A 13,227-nucleotide genomic window follows, 5' to 3' on the forward strand; every position below is an offset into this window, starting at 1 on the left:
AGACATTGACGTTTTACTGTGGAGCTAATTAGGCACCTCGTGTAAACCTCTGTTGGTCCTAGATCCTTATTAAGGTGAGAGAGAAGTAATTATTTAGTTTATAGTAAAACCAGTCAGCTTTCATAGATTATGACATATGACAAACGGGTATCAGGTCACAATATTAACAGCATTCGAGGTAGACTTTAAAAGCACCACAGTGGCAGACGCAACTCCCTCGTTTAGACACGTTCAGCTTGGTTTTAAAACCTGCATCTTGGTCTGCACATCCATGTTGGGACTTCTCCTTTGGTTTCTTTCTGTCTGTCTGCAGCTGAGCATGCATAGCTCTGATTTGTTTCTGTGCAAGCTGCTTGCACACCTGCTGCTCCTCCTTCTGGAAGGGTCTAGTGCTCCTCCATTACAGCTAGAAATTAAGTCCTTTCTTTTCTTTTAGAGTGGTTGGCGGCTTTGAGACTCTGACAGCAATGGAGAATGTTGACAGCGATCCAAAAACAGACCGTCCCAAGGTACTTCTTTCAATAGAAAAGGTTACCAGAGAAAGGAAGAGCCTTTATGTCCCTGGGTGCATTGTGTAGCAGCTTGTCGCTGCTTTATTTTTAAAACGGAACTTCAGGAAAATAAAACGTCCCCAATTAGCAAATTCCAATCGCTTTTTTCTGTTCCCAGGAGGAAATACGAATTGAGTCAACAACTGTTTTTGTTGATCCGTATGAAGAGGCAGATGCTCAGGTGAGGATGAAATAATTTGTTTTATAGATCTGCAAATACAGGTTCTGGCCTGGAAGTTTTCATTTTCCCAGTGACCCTAGCAGTGGCCTTTCCAGCTCTTCGGCAACGCAGACTCCTCCTTTGCCTTCCTCTTCTTTACAGAGGAACTCTGTTAATCCATTTCACTTTGTTTACAGATAAGGATTAAACTGCTGTGGCTTGGGGTTGCTGCGTTTGCCAGAAGCATTATCTGCTGAAAAAACTGGCAATGGCTGGAAAAGAACGCTGGGGATGGTTCCCCAGACACTGTACTTACAAGGGCTCCCTCTTCAAGGCCTCACAGTATTAGGCAGCCACAGATGACAGGTACTACCTGCTAGGGCTGTGCGAAGCTTCGGTTGCCAATTTGATTCAGCCGTATTCAGTGGCCGAATCTCCGAATCAAATCGGGAGACCCTTTAATCTCTCCGAATTGAATCAGAACACTTTGAATGCATTCGGGGAGATTCAGAAAGATTTGGCAATTCGGACATAGATACAGCTTTAAATGTTTTTTCTACATACCTCAAGGATGGAGTGTCCCACAGGAGTGTGGGGGCTCCCCAGCACACTCGGCAGCAGACCCAGAAATGGACCAGAAACAATTCTGGTCCATTTCTGAGTCCACTGAAAAGTGCACTGGGGGTCCCCTCCCAACTCAGTGACTGGTGCTTTTTGGGTCTGGGGGAGCACCTGGGGTCCCCCTCTGGCCAGTCACCGAGACAGGGAAGGGGTGGGGGGCAGCAGCACACTCCCTGGCAGATCCAGCAAACACTTACAGGTTTGCTGCCGAGCACATGGGGGCCCCCCTGTGCTCCTGGGGGATGCTTCATCCACCCCAGCATCACAGCATTCACGAGCTGCGCCTGGTACCCGGAGATATGTAGAAAAAACATTTAAAGCTGTGTCCATGTCCAAATTGCTGATTCTCTGAATTAGCATTGAATCTTCAGATTCGGATTCAGCCAAATCGAATTGTGGACAGTGATCCGAATCAACTAATTGAATCACTGTCCCCGATTCGGGCCAAATCCAAATCGAATAGGGCCCATTTCGCACACCTCTACTACCTGCAGTGGAGAGATGGCCACTGAAAATTCATTTGTAGTGACTCTGCTGGGATATGCATATCTAAGTGGCCCTTATAAGTATAGCAATGCTGTGCAGTACTTCTAAAGTGACTTGCAGCTTCAAAGCATTCTAGACATTGTCTTCTACCCTTTGAACCGACTCTGGCAACATGCTCTAATAGTTGTTTTTTGTAGGTTGCTGCAGAGAGAGAGAAGGCGCAACAAGAGGAAGAAGCAGCCAAAACTAAAGCTCAGCCTGTGGTGACAAAGAAAGAGACCCAGGCTCCCAAGACTTACCGGCAAGGGATAGGGAAGTACATTAACATGGCTGCAATGTAAGTCTCCTGCACAACTGTGCTTTGTTTAGCTTTTTGCCCTGGGAACTATCCTCCTCTCTGTGGCACTACCCCTACCTAGTGTTCTTTCTCAGGGTTTTTTGGGGAGATGCAGTAACGTATCTGATGTTTGCTTTATGCCACTGGACTTTGCGTGCTGTATGCGGCATAGCCGTGCATGTTCCGTCGGGTTCCATTGTCATAGGGGTAAAAGCCCAAATACTTTTTCAGAAGGGCTGACTTGGAAACAACAGTGTTGATCAACACTAGTGTGCTTGTATAAGCTTCAGAACTATATACATTTTCTTGCTGTCAGATACCCTTTGAAGAGGAGCCTTTACTTCAGTTCTTGGACAGGGCCTGAATTGAGGCTTTTGTCTTTCCCCTTCTAAAGAAGTTATTGCTAACTCCAAAAGTATCATTTTCTTGCATGCACTTTGAGCTGCTGTTGGTTTTAGCAGCCTTTCACTGCTGTAGTGACAGCACAGAACCCTCATATCATGCACAGCTTTACAAATATTTTGGAAAAATTAAAAAGAATTTGTACCAGCCTTCCACAGATTTGCTGTCACATTTGTATGTTTGCTGAACATATGACAGTGTGAGAGCAGCTAACTGTTCTGCACGTGCATGTATCAGTGCACGGTTAGGAAACTGAGGTGACGTGGAATGTTTTAGCACGCATGCAAAAACATTTGAGCTTTTAGACATTCGAGTTACAAACCTTTGATGGTTGCTTCTAATTTGAAATGATCTTGGAATTCAGGTGAGACTGACATGGCTTTCGTCTTCCACCTTGTTACTGTGGGAACAGGGAGGAAAACTTGCTGGATTAATGGTCAGTGCTGGCTGGGCCAAGGAGTCTGGGGGCTTTTTTCACTAACTTTCTTCTACAAATGAAACCTCTGGTGTCACTCTGGAGCATGTTGGCTACTTGGACCTAATCCTAATGGTACTTTGGGACCTGACAAGCTAACGCATTTCCACAGGATTTACAGACTGTATTTAAGAGGTCAGGAGTGGCAATGTGCCGTTGTGGGTCAGGGTGAAGGTATGATGACAAAAATGGGTGGGATGGGGAAAACCTGCTGTGGGCCTAGTTGGCTGCCAAACCCTTCTGTTTGCTGCTCTTCCCCTACCTACAGAGGCAGTTCACTTTTGTGCAAACAGCCTTGTACTTTCCTGTGGCTCTGCTTGAACACCTGTCCTGCCTAGATGTACCTCTTTTGTGCCCTTAGCCATTGATTCAAGCCAGTCTTTCAAAAGCCAAGCCTAGAACCATCTCCCAAGGTGCCAAGTGGCTTTGCCCTGATGAGCTGCCCCAAATCTCTCTCTCTTCAGCATCCCAGTGCATTAGATGCAGTGGGCTTGGCTCCAGACTAGATCACACTGGGAAGAGAACAGGCTTCAGCAGCCCTCCTAACAGTAATAATCACTGATCGTTGTTTTTCCTTTGGATGCAGGAAGCGAACAGTAGAAGAGGACGGGCCTTCAACCAGTGCAGCTGTGAAGAAAGAGAAAAAGAGTGCAGGCTTTGGGGACTTCAGTTCCTGGTAGCACAGTGGGGAGCCTGTCACTGGAGAAGTACAGCAGAAGAGAGCCTCCCACTAGCCCCAGAGAGCCTGACAGACAGGCTGTCCTGGGGAGGGAAGTCACAAGCCCACCCTTCCAGTGGGGAAGAAAATCACTGCTTTGTTAAAGCTCATTAATGCGGCTTTGTGTTCTAGAGAGCGACGTTCCTCCAACTGCATCTACCTCGAAGGCCTTTTTGTTGTGTTGTTTTTATAGCCGTGGAGTGGGCAGCCCTACTATTTTTTCAAACCATTGCCTCTTTAGAGCCTCTTTCTTTGCCTCACTGTCTGGCCGATAAAGCAGAACCATGTAACATGGGGGCAGCTTGCTATGCCTTTTTCAGGTAACCACTTGCAAATGAAACAGGTTACTACTGCCAAGGGCAGGAAAGGGGCAACTCAGCTCTAGCACAGGGGGTGGGGTTGGGTGCGTAGGTCTTTGCTGGAACCATGGACTCCTGGTTTTCCTTCACTGCGCTTTGGTTCCCTTTTGAGCCCTTGTTCTGGCCCAGGATTGCTGGATAGATCTGTCTGCAGTCCTACCTCCTAATAGGCTTATATAGACTACTGTCTGTCCATACAAATCCTCTTCTCCTATAGAGCAATTGTTGCAGCCATCCAGTTCCCTCCAACCTGAGAATCAAATTGTGTGTGCCTGAAGGCGTCTCTCCCTACCTTAACGAGGCTTTCAGGTGTTGAGTAGAAATTTTACTATCTGATTGTAAATAATACATTTCTATTGGCATTTTCATATTTTATTTTAGGAGAAGTCTCCATTTATACAGAATTTCAATAAAATCTTTGGGTGAAATGTTTTCATTATCGTTCTTTGATTTTCTGTTGACCATTTGCCTTTATGACTGTTGTTCAATGATCATTTTCCAAGACTGTAGCATTACAAAGGTCTTACCAGGAAATGATTCACCCATACTTTATAAGGTACTTACAAAGAAAGCTGAGCTCTCTGCGGATATGCTGATGATTTTCTGTTAAATTATAGGAAGTTCAAGCTAGCTTGAAAGAATAATGGGGATTTTTGTTTTTAAATATTTTGCAGTGCATGAATTTGAAAATAAGAAACATCTGTCTAGATCTTGACACAAGGAACATTCTGGTATTTCCCCTCAAAACTGACTTTTTTGTGTTTGTTCCTTGTGGCCTAGTTTTTTTTTCCTAGTAAATCTTTGCTCATCCCTCCTGTTTGACTGCCATTGTAGTAGATCTTTAGTTGCAAAGCTCACAAGTATTATAGTACCTGGTTTCCTTCGGGTACTTTCCAGTTCTGTTCTGTGCTGGCAGTGTTATACAAGCTTTCTTTCATTCAGAGATTTCCCTGCAGCATAGGTGTCCTTCACTGCAAAAAATAAGCAGGCAAAAAGGGATAAATATGAGTATTAGATTAGATGCTGGCAGGAAATCTACATATTGAGATGTCAGTCAAGCAAGTATCACATGGGCATTTGGGACCCCTGACAGCATACTGTTTTTATTGATTTCACACATTCTCATTTGCTTTGTGTTGGTTTTCATAAGTCACCTTCCACCTCACGGTGCATTTGTTACTGTGGAAATAATCAAAGTAGAATAGACAAAGCTCGGTAACATCTATAGAAGCAGTATAAAGTCAGCTGTTTTATATAATAGCTTGAAAGGCAGATCATTGTTAGAAAGATAGGTGCTGATGCGATTGTAGAAGTGCATAGTACTTCATGCTGGCCCAAGCACTGCTTTACCATTGCAGGGGGAGCTGGATTTATTAGCACAAGCTGCTTAGTAAGGACTCCTGGTAAGTTAGGATTCCTTATTATGGACTTCAGCAGCATCAGCTCCTCCATGGCTGCAGAGAAAACCACATTGCCCAAGGCTTCCTGGCAGAAGAACTGGCTCAGGCATAATTATTTGAAAAGGTCTGTCTATATCCTTGCTGGCTAAATGGATAAGGGGTTGCTGTCATTCAAAATAAAGTCTGACTGCTGAGCGCATAGTACAAGGCCCACCTATTTACTAAAGCTTCCCTACTATAATCAACAGTGGAGGTGGCAGGGGAAGGAAAAAGCAGCTTTCTGGAGCTTAGAAAGGGCAAGGGACAGAGTCCTCTAAGCTGTGCCCTGGGGACTGAATTTTCTTGTTAGATATTGGGCGCTAGATATTAAGCAGCAGCCGTGAGGCTTTACCTGCCAGTCAACCCTAATCACAGTCTTGTTCCTTGCCCCACTTTTCCTTGTTTGCAGACACTAGCAAGTTTGATATTTTAATTGCCTAAAAGATCTTGGCACAGGTTTGTGGTGACATTCAGGAAGTCAAATGCTTTTCTTGGTATCACATGGGGAGTCAGCAGCCTGGCTGAGATTTGAACAAACTTTTTTTCCAGCATAAGGAATACATGCTATGACATAACAGGGCAGCCGGAGGGGAGGGGGGGTGTTCTTTCCCGTAGCTGTGTGATCACAACTGCAGCAGCAGCAACGACTGGAAGTCACTGCTGTCCTTGCGTGTGGCAGCTACCCTCGGTGCCAAGCTGCATTCTTACACTGCTGACTGTATGAACTACTTAAACACCCAACTGCAGTCAAGAGGGCCAAATACATAGATATGATTCCCACCCCTCTGCTTCAGACAGTCTTCCCATAGTGCGCTGGGGCTATTAATGAAAATTGTGCTCTCAGTTCTTCTAAACAGAGTTCCACAACCCAAAATTGCACTTTGTAGTAAAGAGATTAAACCCAGAAGGTGGCTCATTGAATTGAAATTCAGTTTCAGATGGGAGAGATGCTGTGCTTAGACATTTGTAGCTTGGCAGATCAGAATCAAAACACTATCAACTGCCAGGAGTAGACGTGTGAAACTACTTTTGCTTTTAGTTAAATCAGCTGGGACTGAGCCCAGGATGTGCCACCCTTTTGGGAGTAGCTTCACACAGATGGCTGAGCAGTTGGGATGCTCCAGCTGCTGTCTGTGCCAGCCCTCACTGGTTCTCCCTCCTGTTTTTTCCTTTCTTTTTGGGGGGGTGGGGACTTTTATTCCTGGTGCCCTCCTGGAGCATGGATGCTGGGACTTGTCCTTTTAGGATTATATCTGTGTTTCTCTTTATCTTTCCTCTTGCTGTTTACCTGCCCCATCTCTTATCTTTTCCCTTTGTATTAAATATTTTTGGGTGAGAAGAAAGCATACAGGGGATTTTTAGATGAGCCAAGTACAGTACCTCTTTTGCATGTGAGAGACAACAGTAAACCTTTTTCACTTTGCATTGTGACAGAGGCCAAGAGAGAGGTCGGTGGGTGGGGAGTGCTTTTACTGCCTAGCCGCAGTACCGCATTCACAGCATATCAATAAGGTGTCTAAAAGCCGTGTACAAGAGAGTGGCGAAAGGAAGCATCAAACAAACAAATGTAATGATCACTCCCTCTCCCAGCCCTGGGAGGGATCAGGTTAAGAGTAAAAAGAGCCTTGCACTTACCACACTGCCTGTGTTGCGTGGTTAAACAGAGACATTCAGACTCCAGGACTACCAGGCTCATTTCCCACCAGGCTAAATTCTCCCACACAGTTCAAGCCAAACTTACAGCCAGATGTGCACAAATCAGTGGTTCAGAGCTAAGCCACCGTCTCCAGGCTTCCTCACTTGACCAGATGCTGCCTGCCATTGTGCCCTGTCAAAACTGATTCTGGGCAGGAGGGAGGAACATCCCAGCTTGGGTGGCAGCTGTTACTGGGTGCACACCTGCAGTCACTGCACACTGAGCTCTCTTTTTAGTCACTGGAGGATATTTGGCTATATTACCAAACCATTAAATGCAGCATTGAGAGAGGAAGTGCCCTAGACATCAGTGTCTTAGATCTAAAACCCTGGCAGGACAAATTGGGAGAAGGAGGGTTTCAGCAGCAGCTTCCTCACCCCCAAGGCTTGGAGATTTCTTTGAAACTTGCATGGAGCAACAGAGACCTGAGCAGTTTGACAAGCGAGATGGATTTGCCTTGCTCAATAGGCCCTTTCCTGCCTGTCCACGATGGGCTTCCATAGGAGTTTGTGCAGCTCTTAAAATTAGCTTAAAGCCCTTGCCTCCTTGTCATTTATCTGTGAGGAACTGCTCGCTGTGGACAGATGTCCTGAGGGGGGATGTCGGGCTGTTCCTCGGAGCATGTCCTGCCCATTCTTCCGTCTAGTTGGTGGTCTCGCAGCTGATGGGGCAGGGACTGAGACAGAGCTGCTCTGAACTGCCTGGCAAAGACCACACAAGCACACAGCTGCTGGTTGAGAACATATCTGTGCTTCCCACCACCCTGCTTTGTGCAGCAGCAGCTTTTGTCTGCCTCTACAGCTTCACTGCAGTCCTTTCCCCTGTGGGGTGGCCCTGGCCAAGGCAAGCTCTGCCAGCCTTCAGCATGTCCATCAGACAGCTGCAAGCCAGGCTGCCTTGGCTCCAACCCTTGAGAAGAAATGCTTTGGCTCACGCAGCATTCTTGCTCTAGCAGCACATTGCAGCTGCTGCTTTTGTCACCTGGTACACAGCCCACCTCCCTCCGGGGTACCCGCCTGCATGGAGGTGCACGTTTCTAAATCCATTGTCGGTGCTCAGAAAAAGCAAAGGACCGAGAGCTGATAGAAACCAGGCACAGATCAGGCAGTTTCTGGGTCCCCTGCCAAAGCACTGCAGGCCAGAGTCTGAGCAGAGCTGGCTCGTCATGCGAATGCTGGCACCAGGCAGGGAGCGTGCTTGGCTCGCTTCACCCATGACCCTCCTCAGACCAAACAGGCTCAAGCCGCTGGAGGTGAGAGGCATGTCTGAGTAGTCAGAAACCACTCTTCTGGCCTCAGGCAGCCCTTGCTGTTCATGGTTGAGAACAGCTGACCGGAGAGAGCCTTGGAGCAGCTCAGAGCTGCCTGTTTGAAGAGATGTAAATGATGCAGTCCTCAGCCTGGGCTTTGAGGCCAATTTCCTTTGAAAAACCATGGTCTGCATCCCTTCAGCTGGGATGCAGGCTACAAATAGGAAATCCGCTCTCCCTCAGCCTCGGCGCTGTCTTAGTAATTGATTTTCCAGCCAAGTCTGGTCTCTCTTAGCTTGATGTGCGAGAGCTTTAGCCTTTGGATTTTAAATGAAGTTGAATTCCCACTGCAGTGACTCACCTGTTCGCATCCAAGGCTGTCTCTGAAGACAGTGGCAGGAAGGAGGTAGTGTCAGATCACCCCAGAGCCTGTGCTAAGCTTTTTGCCTTTGCCAGTAACGGAAAGAGGCTTCTAGTAATCCCCCCAGTCCCCCAACCTCAGAACAAAATACCCAGTCCCAGGGGAAGGTGGAGGAACACAGCCACATTTTGTGCAGCCGACAAGGCTGTTTGGAGGATCTGGTGTGAATTAATGCACTTTTCCCGCCTTTAGCCTTGCAGACTTGAAGACAGCAAGATAAAGGCAGTAGCTAGAAATACCTTACGGCAGCTGCAGTGTGGTCCTGTACAGATTTACTGGGTGAAGGTGCCAGCGTTCAGTTGAATAGCTGCCCTCTTGGCCAGCTGGGACCTGCACTGGGAGAATATGGGTCTCCCCTTTCTGGGGCTGGGCTGCAAAGCAAAGAATCAAGCAGGAGGATTGCTACCCAGCCTCCAGCATTGTTACGCCTCTGAGCATGGACCTGCCCGCCCCCCTGAGATGTTTCCAGAAACCAGCCATGGCTCCATCTGAACAAAGTACTTGTGCAGTTAACAAACATGCCACCAAATGGCCTCCCTGTGCTTTCCCAGGTGTCGCCCTGCGGTTCCAGCCTGCACTGCTACAGACTCTCGTACGTGTGTGCTCCCGCCTCGGCTTCACCATAACCCCAAAGATCTTCCTGGAGCCTCCTGCCTTAGCAGGCACAGCCCGTGGTGGGATGGACTGGGCTCAGACCCTTCACTCCCATGGAAGCCAGAGGAATTTATGCTTGTGCCACTGAGGGCAACGCTCAACAACTTGGGCACTCCCTGCCTCTCCGGGGCTTGAGACAGAAGGCCTGAATGGCTGGTTTACAACCAGGGCTTGTGTAAGACATACAGGGGCCCTGGGTGTGTCAAAACTCACAACCATTATGGGGGAGGGGGGAAGAACCCCTAGCTGCCACCTAAACCAACAATAAGCCTGCTCTTCAAGTCAGCTAGTCTGTCTGCCTTCTTCAAGTAAAGAGCTGGAGGAAGAAGTGACACAGACCTCTCGCTATTTCTGCAGGTAGCGTGCTCACCCCCCGACTACACAAGTCTATTCTGATCACTCTGCTCTCCCTGCGTTACACTGTCATCATCCTATTTTACTGCACTGAACCGAAGGACGGAGCTCCTGTACATTTTTTTATTTTATTTTATTTTTTTTTTTTAAAGAAAATCCATTCACAACTGACTCAGTGCAATTTCTAGAGATACGAAACCCTATTGGCCACAGCACTGTATTCTGTGGCATCTTAGTTTGCATCTAATTTACATGTCATTTAATTTCCTGCTGTTCAGCAAACTGCAGATCAGGGGAGCTTGGGGGAGGATGCAGATACGTTTTCCCTGTGCAGTCTGGAATCAACAGTTATTCCACAGTCATCTCTGCCCAACCAACTCTGCTTCATGTCTGGGAGCAAACTAAACATTTGTATAGTTTATTTCCCACTTCCAGGCCTCCCTCCCCTCAATAACTGCAGTCTAGCCACAACTGCTAGACAACCCCATTTACAGTGAATTTCCATGATGGTTTTTCACCTGCATGCTCTCAGTCTTGCTTATTCAGCACTACAGAAATTGCATCAGACTGAGTTACACCAACCTATATCTGAACTATCAGCAGTTCCCAACCCATGGTATGGGTATCACCAGTGGTACACAGACAGCCTGTCAGTGGCATGCATTAACAGATTTATTATAATTAATTTATATGACAAAAATGTACTGGTACTTAAGGTTGCATTGTTTTAAATTGGTGGTGTGTAATCTGTCATTTGGGAACTGCTGAACTAGACTTTGCAATGCTACTATCTCCCAACATCCCTCCTGACCATACAGTTGTTCCAGTAAGAGAGCACAAACCCCCTCGCCTCTTGAATATCTCCCATCTCTTTCCCACCTTCCCATGACTTGTCTGCACACGATTCCACACAGGGAAGATAAAGGTGCAAACAGTCAAATAAATGAATGGTTTCAAATCATTCATTTAAGCCCAGCTAGGAGAAGCTGGTGGTACTGGCAGGAAGAACTTTCAGCAGGGAAGACAGTACATGGGAAGGATACCACCCATCGTGGATCCGACACAGAAGGGCACTAAGCAACCTCGGCTTCCTTTGCAGCTGTTTCGTGCTGCAGGCACTGGGCACCATTGAAAAGGGAGCCAATGAGGCCAGATTCACAGCTAGTGTGAGCAGAAGTGATCCAGCTCAAGTCACCTACCAATGAGTTTGTCACACAATATTACTGGAAACCACCTCCCCCAGTTGTCAACCTCCATACCACTGTCTGGAATACAACAGACTAACAGGAAAGCTCATGCCAGGAAACCGGTTTTCTTTTTCTTTTTAAAAAAACAACGAACCTACCAAATACCACCACCATTTTTTTCTTTGGGGAGGCAAATAATCTATAAATCCTGCTGACAGCAGGAAAGGGAGCCAGCCAACTTCCCTGGGCAACAATGAGTTACCGCATGGGACAAAGTACAGGGGAATTTCTCACTTCCTTTCTTTCTTCAGAGAGTTAATTTTTTATCTTGCCGGTCTAACCACCCTGTGTTGTGACTGTGACGAGGAGGGCGGAAGCCAAGATCCATATCTACAATAGCCTGGCTCCCTCTTCCCAAAAGAGAAACCTCACTAGCGCATACAAAAAAAAAATCAAAAAAAAAAATCAGACCTTAAACAAAATGCGTATGGCATGTGCTCCACCCTGGTTATAACTGAAGGGCCTTGCATCCCAGCTCCCAGGCCAAGAATTCAGCTCGATACTGGTATCAAACTCCAAACCTGAGATTTCTTTTTTACCCCCAACACCCTACATCCTCCTGTTTTTATGAGCTGGACCCCCAGGTAATGCTCCATCTTTATAACATCACCCCGCCAAGTGCTCGTTCTTCAGTCCCCGACCCTGGAAACCTGTCACAAGAGCAGTGGAACTAGACAGTGCAGCACGACTAAAGAGAAGTCCCAGGGTTTGTTTGGTGCTGTAGAGCCGGGATGCAAAGTGCAATATCAGGGCGGGATGCAACAGCAGGATGAAATGCAGATGATTTGTGCCCACTCCATTCTGAGGCTGTGTCAGGACAAAAATGGTCAAGCTGCAGGGTTGCACAGCTGATCAGGCGTTACAAACATAAGCTAAGCGCCTGGCTGGGAAGACTAAGAATCTATGGAAATGTGCATCGGTGAGATGCAAGTTGCCAATGCAGACCTCAGGCCGATTTGGTGGCCTCCTGATACTGAGTGATGTGCAGAAGCATGTAGAGCGAGGCCAGGTGTAGAGCACCCACTTGACAGGAAACTGGAATAGTATTGGGAAAGCGCCGCAACACCCCTGCGCACATGGAGCCTGGCATGCAGCAGCTTCTGCAAGGGAGGTATGCTAAGATCAAGTTCTTGGGATTTAGGATTTAGCCATTAGGATTTAAGGCATATCCAGGATTAGGAGACACTTGAGCAGGGACTTTAAAGGTCTAAATTTTGGATTTAAGCAGCTAACTGCCATTTTAGGCACCTACATCTCTTTGAGACTAGTCCCTAGTGTCTAATCCCAGGTCAGCTACACTGTAACATAGACGCACAGTGAGAGCAGAGCTAAGCTACATTCGGTTATAACCAATGTCTGCACTGCAGCTGGAGGTGGGACAGTGGTAGGGTAGATTTATCTGATCTAGCTTTAGTCCAGCTACCTCGGGTACCAACAGCAGTGATGCCACACTGACAGGTTTCAGCAGAAGAAGTGAAACCATCCAAATGCAGGGATGAGCCATACAAATAGGTGTCTAGGGTCCCCAGCAGGCTTGTACAGCCGATCCTAAAGCCTCGGCTACCATGACTTATGTCACTGCTGTTGATACACAGACCTTGTGAAGTAAAACTAGATAGCTGTGCCCACAGTTGCTGAATTCACATCTTCTGGATGCATTGGAGACAGATTCTCCATCTGCGTTTCTTGACTCAACAGAACCATACACTACATTAAGACAAGCGTCTCTGTGTTCAAAGGTTGCTATTTAGCTTAACATTAGTTCACTAGTGCAATGCTTACATCTGCCAGCTGTGGCAATAAACTACAGCCTGTGCCAGCTAACGACAGGACCACGAGACCCGTGGTCTGGTGGAAATCTACAGAGGTTACAACCTTCTTGCTCCAGCTCACAGGATATTGCTTAAATTTCAGTCTGATGAAACACTCAATTGGAGAGAACCTGAACTCTGTAGTCTTTTCCTGTGCAGACAGCAATGGGCTTCCTCCCATATAAATCAATCTCAAATAAATCAATCCCAGTATGTTCTCTGTCCCAGCTGAAAAGTGCTGGCAGCC

The 13,227-nt window shown here is 46.9% G+C and overlaps 1 protein-coding gene and 1 long non-coding RNA gene across 3 annotated transcripts in view; one reads left to right on the forward strand and one right to left on the reverse strand.

The window, feature by feature from the left end:
* The window catches only part of PPIL2 (peptidylprolyl isomerase like 2), a 135,570-nt gene extending 131,029 nt beyond the window's left edge, over positions 1-4,541 (forward strand). Inside the window, exons 17-20 of the mRNA XM_019486583.2 lie at positions 437-509; positions 670-732; positions 2,016-2,155; positions 3,619-4,541. Of these exons, the coding sequence (XP_019342128.1) occupies positions 437-509; positions 670-732; positions 2,016-2,155; positions 3,619-3,712 (370 nt within the window). The 3' untranslated portion in view covers positions 3,713-4,541. The remainder of the gene's footprint in view (positions 1-436; positions 510-669; positions 733-2,015; positions 2,156-3,618) is intronic.
* LOC109282959 (uncharacterized) overlaps positions 2,015-13,227 on the reverse strand; it is a 65,655-nt gene continuing 54,442 nt past the window's right edge. For both annotated transcript variants that reach the window (XR_009455139.1, XR_009455138.1), the window contains exons 3-4: positions 4,982-5,080; positions 2,015-2,957 (exon numbers count right to left, since the gene is read on the reverse strand). This is a non-coding gene — a long non-coding RNA (uncharacterized LOC109282959). The remainder of the gene's footprint in view (positions 2,958-4,981; positions 5,081-13,227) is intronic.

This window comes from Alligator mississippiensis, chromosome 10 (genome assembly GCF_030867095.1).
Source record: "Alligator mississippiensis isolate rAllMis1 chromosome 10, rAllMis1, whole genome shotgun sequence".
In the NCBI taxonomy this organism is placed as follows: domain Eukaryota; kingdom Metazoa; phylum Chordata; order Crocodylia; family Alligatoridae; genus Alligator; species Alligator mississippiensis.